We start from the raw sequence: 8,279 nt of genomic DNA on the forward strand, positions 1-8,279 counted from the left end.
CTGCTTACCCTGAATGCAGAAGTGGTTATGCAGTTGGGTTTGAATCAACAGAACCTGCTGTTATCCAGGGATTATTTTTATTTGTAGGTGTGCATGTGTGTGTGTGTGTGTGTACGCACGCATGCACCTGTGTGTGTACATGTTTGTGTTGCTGCTGGAGTCTGGCTCCATTACTTGAGTACATTTTAATCTTTATAGCAGTTCATTTCCTGTTCTAATCTGGAATAAACTGGCTACAAATCCTTCCTCTAGACAGTTGTTCCCCTTCCAGCAGTGACGTTTCCTACCATGCTGACTGTCCTATAAAATACTTACTATGACATTGTCTTCTCTGTCTCTGGTAATTAGATTGCAGCTAAGCCCTCTTAATTGCATCTGGGGCAGAGCTAGGTAACAGGATACCTCTCATAGGGCAGCAACAGGAATTAACAGGAGCTGGTGCTAATGCTCCCACAGCCTCCACTAAATGCAGCTACAATATTGTTGTCCATCACCTGTATGTCTCCATGATCTTCGTGTCTCATACTTGCTTTCAGAAAGAAGATTCTAGGGCTGCATGCCTCTAAATGAGCCTCAGAATTTTCTATTTTCTCTCAGAAGGAAAGAACAGTAAAATGGCCTATAACTAGTTTCTTTCAAGCCTCAGTAGAATGTTTGTGACACAAGGCCTGTTCCTGTTTAGGGACTGGCTCTCACAATTTTGGCACTACAGTAATTCAGCCTTCAAATAAAGGCACAGGGGCTGCATCTCCTGGGTGTGTAATTCTGCTGAAGAGGTTGGGCCACAACACTGGTCATCAGAAGCCAAGACTGTGTGAGTCCTTGAGTCATGCCCGAGCCTTCAGTTCTCTCCAGACAAAGGTAACAATAATACCAGCCTGCCAAGGTGGAGCCCTTATAACAGAATGAAACAAGTCAGTATCTTGATGAAGTGTGATTCTGTAATTGCAAGAGCAAAGTATTCAACTTCTTCCCATTCTTAAGTACCTTCTGTGTTCCAGACATGGTGTCTTCATGCTTACCCACCCATATCTGTGTCTCAATGAGCCTGGAAGGAAATATCCATTGTTCAGAAGGGATATGAGGCACAGGGAGAATGTGTGCAATTGTCAAGATTATACAGTTAGTGGTGGTTACAGCTTGACACTCTTGGTAGAGACTGGTGTCTCTGAAGTTTGTTAGGGCAGGATGCATCAAAGGCATGCTGGAGAGTTAATGGAGGTAATAAACATGGAGGGCTGATGTCATGAGCCTGTTTATCTAGGCTGTGACAAGCTGTTTCATGAAAACATAAGAAGAATCCTCACCTCGGGCAAGGAAGGCAGCAAACACCATGCTTTGTCACCATGCTTTGCCCTGCAGACTTAGGACCTTATCACTTGTTTTGAAAATCCTGCCCTCAACCCATCTGCTGAACATCTGCTGTCTTATCCTGGCTGTGGCAGGGAACCTGAGGCAGCCAACTGAATTCCCAGTTGTCTGATTGTAGCATATGCCGTTGCCGAGTGATATGAAACTATGATAGTTTGCAGTCCTATAAATTAAAGTGATATTGCTCTCAGGAGAACAGATGACTGTCTTCTAAGAACAATGTTTGTGCTCATGCCTTGTAAAAACACGCAGTGAAGAGGGTTGACTAGGTGTTAGGAAGCACATGCTATCTCAGAATCTACGTTTGGTGACCCAGTTCCTGCAGGCAGTTCCGTCAGTTGCATCCCACTTCAATGGAAAGCAGTCAACAGTGCTGAAATGTATCTAGATCCATTTAGAAATGAAAGGCTTCATGAAAGCCTCAGAAAGGCCAGATGACCCAGGCTGAACGACACCTCCCACTCAAGCATTATGGAGGTCATGTGTGTAGAAACTTTGCTGAGCAATTTACCGCTACTGTTTGCTGTTTTTAAAATGTGTTAGAAGGCTCATGAAGAACACCCCAAAGAACAGCGACTACATGCTCTGCAGCCAGTCCTAGTGCTGTTTACCCACCCTCCACCTTCTCTCTCTTCCACCCACAGCTGTCTAGATCCCACTCCTCCTCCCCTGTGCAGTTCCTCCGTACCTTCCCTTTCAGACTCCAAGTGCCTTTCAGTGAAGCTCTCTACACAAAGGGTGTTGTGGATTATTATCCACACCCACACTTTCCAAAAGAAGGAGACAAATTGTTTCATCTTTCTCTTTTATTTCAAACAGGCAGCTAGATGGAGTAGTATTAAGCATTAACCTTGTTAATTCATTGGCTAAGCATAATTCAGTCAATACCCATTTAAAGTGCATTTCATAACCATTGTTATGGTTATATGAAATGCCCTAAGGGCTTTCAGACAATATTTGTTGAGTGGTCAAAAGAAGGAATGGACTTTCTCTTTGAAAATGTAGAGCAGTTATGTATATATAGAAATGTGTGCACAATTTTGAATATTTCAAAAATAATTTAGGAAATGTGGAGTTTAGGCTCTGACAAAGATAGGTCGGACCTCTGAGCTGCTGTGCATGAGGTAATCTGAAATAGTGAGAAAGGATGAGAGAATTGGCAGCTGGCCCCTCAGGAGACTCCTATGCCAGGTACAGCAGGCTCGGGGAGGAAGGAGGCATCAAAATGGGCAGATTATTGAAGATCTGTAAGCCTCTGTCACCCTGGGGAGGGCAAATCTGCCTGGACCACTGCTGCCACCTCATCCCTGCCTGGCTGCAAATCTGCTTTGAGGAGAAGGAGTTGTGGCCTCAGTTGGGAGCGCAGCAGACGAAGAAGAACCACTCTCAGAGGTTCAAGTAAGCCGTGAAGAGATGAGCCTGTTGGAAAGACTCCTTTCCCGTGTCTCTGGGGCAGAAGTGGAGTAGGGACCAAGGGACCAAGGATGACAACACCACCATGATGGAAAGGCTGCTCTTGATGCTCGAAGGTACCAGCAGGAGGAGAGCTAGAGCAAACCAGATTGGGCAGAGCTAATCCAGAAAGGAGAAGGAACCCAAAGCATTTCAAAGTAATTTTGAGCTGGGACAAGACATGGCCATTCATGCAGACCTCGGGCAGGGATGTCGCTAAGCAAGTCTATCAGAGACGAGCATGAAGCCATTCTTGTTAAGGTTTGATCACTGAATACTGTTTCCTACTTGGTATTCTTTTTTTTCCATTGAGACAATTTTGCTTGTTGTTGGTGTGACACAACATGATCACCTTGAAGCACAAGTGTGCTACCAGTAAAAACCTGATACTTTTTTAGATGTTTTATGTGATTGTTTCTGTCACTTAGTAAAACATGTAATTATTTGTGATCTACATAAATACAGACTTTCCCTTATGTCTCTGAGAGAGAGAAGAGGCTTTTTGGTTCTGAAGTTCTTGGTACCTATACATAATCTGACCCCTGCCTGTCTCAGCAGGCTAGGTAGTTAAGAGGGAAAAAGCTTCTTTCTGGACTCTTGTTGCACATACACCAACAGTGCCCTGGGCCCCACGGAAGGGCAGAGGCATGGGACACCCAACTGTGTATGCTTCATCCTGTCATTGCACTTGAACACTTGTTTCTGAATTAGAACCATAGCCAGACAGTCTTCTGAAATCACCTTTATTAGGGTGTATATACAGCTTATTTTAAGCAAGCTGTTAATCTGCTCCAACTGCATGTTACTGTTTCTTATATCCATGATGGTTGTGATGGGCTAATCCCCCAATGGCCAATGACTAGAAGGCACAGTAATCAAAATCTAGACTGTGGAAACAGTGACTGTGGTTAAGGAAGGGTCCTTCTGCTCCCGCTGCTGCTCACCACTTTCTTAGTGACTTTCTACAAGTTTCTTGCCTCACCCGTCCTATCTAGAAAATGGAATTCTGGTAATGGCACCATTGCTGAGGCAAAGTGAGTCTAACCTATGAGAGCATCATGTGAGTATGCTATTGGCAGTGCTGTGAGAGGGTGTGTGGTTCCAAAACCGAGACCTTGGGCATGAGAAAGGGAGCACGTGTGCCAGCTGCCCTTCTGTCACATGTGCAAACAGCAAAGGAAAATGCCAGAGCAGGCTTAGTCCAGCTCAGAGCATGAGAGGTTTTACAGTAGTCCTTGATCTGTTGAACCTGGGCTCCTGAGAAGCAGAGCACTATGGAGGAAGGAGCGTGTGGCAAAGACTGCTCACTTCATCGCAGACAGAAAGCAGAGAGCAAGTATGACAGGGGGTCCCTAGTGGCCCACCTCCTCTAAAGGCCAATCTCCTGTATTTGATCACCTCTCAATAATGTCATCATGTAGTGAGTCCATCAAAGAACTAGGCCAGAGTTCTCTGGAGGAGGAAGTTCAGAGTAACTGGGCTCATAGCAGGTTAATTTGCTTTTAGGTTGAAATACAGTTTTGTTCATGGAGACGTAGTGGCACAAGACTCTCTTTGGAAAATCAGCACATACCTCAATAAAGGGGCATGGGATTTACATCTCTGGAAGGCATCCAGCACTGTGTGACCTTAATATCTCAGCCCCATACCTGAAACTCCTAAGACTGATCATAGACGTCTTAGCACAAGATGAGGGCTAAATGTAAGAATACCTCCCATGAGACAGTCCCAAGCCTCTATCTCACAAAGGGTTTGAAATATGTGATGGTTGAGGTTTCCATGGAAACCTAATAGTGTCCTGAGAAACTCTACTAACTCCCAGGTACAGTGAGAGGGAAGCATGAGAGAAGATAATGCACTCAGGCCGTCCCCTCCCCACCTCAGCAGCATTCTTTGAAATGTGAAGTACTAGAGATTAGATGTGTGTCCAGGACTCACAGTGCTTAGAGCTCTGATAAGAAGCTCCTCAAGGAAGCTTTCAGAGCTGCTGTTGTTTGCTTATGAATACCTTTTGCTGGTACTTGTGATTTAGTGGAGGTTAGGGGAAGAAGAGAAAAACCAGATGCACGCATGCGCGCGCGCGCGTGCACATACACACACACACACACACACACACACACACACACACACACACCAACACCACCAACTAAAAGTTGTTTCAAATCAAAAGAGAAACAATTTACAGTTCGGAGAAATTAAAAAAAGCAGGGGAGATTTGATTTTTTGCCAGAACAAATTACACTTTTGACCTGTGTTAATAACGTCTAGTTCTTGTGGTGTCAGGTGTCTTTCAGTGTCTGACTAGAACCATAAAAGTACTGTATTGGCAGTTAGTCTTAGCTGTTTCTAAAAGGGAAGGCTCTTGTTCTAATTCTGTGGGAAACATGTTTAAATGTAGACATGCATGACAGCATCTATTCACTATCTCCTTTAGTAGTTTAGGAGGAGGATGGCCAGTCATAACTTGGGAGTCACCTCTCCTGTGATTCCCTTCAAAATGCAGTAAGAAAGAACAATCAACATCAGCAAGGAATGGAGGGTCAGATTTTTTAAAATGAGGAAACAAACACATGTGCTCCCCCCCAAACCTCACAATCATTAATTAATCCATGAATCTAGAAAAACACAACTGTTTCAACTATGGTGTCACTAACACCACTTTCCTCTGCTGAAGCCAGACTTACAGCCCCAGTTCCTCACAGCGGTACAGGTAGGTTCCAGTGGTCTACACTGACCAGGCTGGAAGAGCGAGGCTAGCCGGGCTGCAAGGGTATTCCCTGGTCCTCCTCAGCTGCTGGCTGCGGCAGCAATAGTGTGCTGAAAACCCATCTCCAGAGGCCGGAGAAGAGGAGGTGAATGCTTTATTCCCGGCACTCTCCAAGCTCAGTGGACAATGCTTTACTATAGTTCCATTTTGCAAGCTTCTGCAGATTTGTTATTGAGCCTTCAGAGTGTGCTCATATAATGAGAAGACTCCGGGCTGAAAGGGACTTCCCACTCTCTCCAAGAGTTAAAAACTCTGATGGGGCTGGGGATGTGGTTCAGTTTGTAGAGTTGCCTAGCATCCAAGATGCCCTGTGTTCAGTCCCCAGTACCATGTCTCCAGGTGTGGTGACACCTTCCTGTGAATGTAGCCCTGGAGAGGTACAGGCTGGAGCTCAGGTGGCTCCTTGGCCTGGAGGTAAGTTTCTGTTGTCCTTATTGTTTTTGTTGTTTTGGTGTGTGTGTGTGTGTGTGTGTGTCTGTGCTCACTCACATATATGTACTTATTTTTGTTTTGGCTTTGTTGATTTTAATAGGTGTGTTCCGAAGTAATTGGGAGGACTAGTGTCAATGAAATGTGAATTTACCACTCATTAAAGCTCAATCACTCTAACACATCCCATTTTTCCCCCCGGAGTGCATTTTCACTTGTATTTTGCAGCAAATGTGTGTGTGGCTGTTAACAACATTTATTAACATTAACGCAATACCAGAGACTTCCACAGTCTCTTAAGTGGAAGGACGGAACCCTGATGTGAACTAAGGCAGTGATGAGTGTAGTGGTCCACTGTGCAACACAGAGAAGCTTTCATATGCATCCAGTCAGAGAAGTACACATAAATGTTCTGTGCCACATGACAGTTAGATTCCAGATGTTCTCCCAAGATTCATTGGCACACTAGGTTTCTTTCCCAAGCAGATACTATGAGCCACATGGATTCACAGGCACCATGGGAGTAAGGCAAGCAATGCTAATTTTATTAGACTTGGGGGTGTTGCTTTGAGGTCTATGCAAACTGTCAAAACCTGACCATTTTACTGGTCTTTCCTTCCAGATGCTGCACAACAAGCATGTGATGGTCCGTGTGGGAGGAGGCTGGGAGACCTTCGCAGGCTATCTGCTCAAGCATGACCCCTGCCGCATGCTGCACATATCCCGTGTGGACGGCAAGACATCCCCTGTCCAGAGCAAATCCCCAACCCTCAAAGACATGAACCCAGATAATTACCTGGTGGTCTCTGCCAGCTACAAGGCTAAGAAGGAGATTAAATGAAACTTGTCTTTGAAAGGGGGCTCATGCAAAGGCCTGTGTCCATTCTGCAGCATGGTCAGCGTAGCTCATATGCTCTGAAAACTATACATGTCATCAGGTGGGAAAATACTCAAAAGGTAGCACTATTTATTTTTAATGCATCAGTAGAACTTCACCTAAGGGGGAAAATTCTAAGCTCAGAATGAAATCAGAAATATTGTAAGCAAATCATTATTTCTCAATATGTGAACATAGTATTTAGAGCAAAACCTAAGTAGGAACTCGTTTCTAGGGATAGCCATTAAAGGTGAACGTGCCCAGGAGACTGTATTTACGTGAGTGGGTAGGTCAACAGAAAGTGCCTGCTGTATGGCTATGAGCTAAAGCACCCCAGACACTTTTATAATGGCGGGATTTTATAGCTATTTTTTACAAAATGACAATGTGATAATGTGCTACTAAAATTGTCCGACAGCACTCCGCAGTACAGAGTCTTCACAGCCATAATACTTAACTGGAGAGGCCACCTCAGAGATGCTCATGTTCACCTGGAAGGTTGCCTTAAAGTTCATCTCTGATCTCTGGCCAAACCAGCCTCTGGGGTACTTTTGGCTGGTGCCTGTGCAGCCGCGTAGGGATAGCAGGCACCTTCCGCACACACTGCAGCTGTGTTAGGACGCATTTCACTTGGTGAGCACCTCGTGCATAAGCTGGCATGCAGTCATGTTTTGATGTATGGACTGCACAGTCAAATGTTCATCAACTCTGTGATTTTGTTTATTGCAAGCATTTTCTTATTAAAATATATCTTTAGTTAGTTCTATTTTGCTATGCTGTCTCATGAAGTAAATTCACTGTAGTGAATGATGTTACAGACTTGTATATGCAGGGCAGGGCTGTTTTGTACCTATGAACAGCAAGATACTGTCCATACTGATTTAAGAATTAAAAACAAAATTTTAAAAAACCCACACATTATCTGTCTGTGTATCAGTGCTTCACCCTAAAATAAAGTTAATCTTCAAACTACTAATTTCCCAGCAAATTTGAGGAGTGTCAAGTTATGGCTGTGTAGAATAGAGGTGGTGTGTGTTCTCAGTAGCAAACAGTGTGGACTTGACCATGGGAAAGTCCTTAAGTGTCACCGTGAATAGTGTTAAATGGTAGAGTATTTCACTGTTTTCTAATAAGAAAAATTCACCTTCCTTGCTCCAGAATCCCAGAGAAAGCATCTGAATGTCATGTGACTAATTCAGTCAAACACGAAGTCTTTTCATTGGTAACTGTTTAGCAGGCATAGTGTAGGTTAGTGACACTTGGAAGATACCATGGGTCTAGAAAAGCACATCAGTGCAAAACTAAAGCTAAAGAAAACCTACAGCTCTTGTGCTAGGTAAGAGAATGATCTTGGCATAATAAATAACTCTACTGTCTTTTGAA

At 44.1% G+C, this 8,279-nt stretch overlaps 1 protein-coding gene across 3 annotated transcripts in view; it reads left to right on the forward strand.

Annotated features, from left to right (window-relative positions):
* Positions 1 to 7,868, forward strand: part of Gas2 (growth arrest specific 2) — a 130,807-nt gene extending 122,939 nt beyond the window's left edge. For all 3 annotated transcript variants that reach the window (XM_051148620.1, XM_051148621.1, XM_051148622.1), the window contains one exon: positions 6,642 to 7,868. In XM_051148620.1, the coding sequence (XP_051004577.1) occupies positions 6,642 to 6,860 (219 nt within the window). In that variant the 3' untranslated portion in view covers positions 6,861 to 7,868. The remainder of the gene's footprint in view (positions 1 to 6,641) is intronic.
* The last annotated feature ends 411 nt before the right edge of the window (positions 7,869 to 8,279 follow it).

This window comes from Acomys russatus, chromosome 7, assembly GCF_903995435.1.
Source record: "Acomys russatus chromosome 7, mAcoRus1.1, whole genome shotgun sequence".
Lineage (NCBI taxonomy): Eukaryota > Metazoa > Chordata > Mammalia > Rodentia > Muridae > Acomys > Acomys russatus.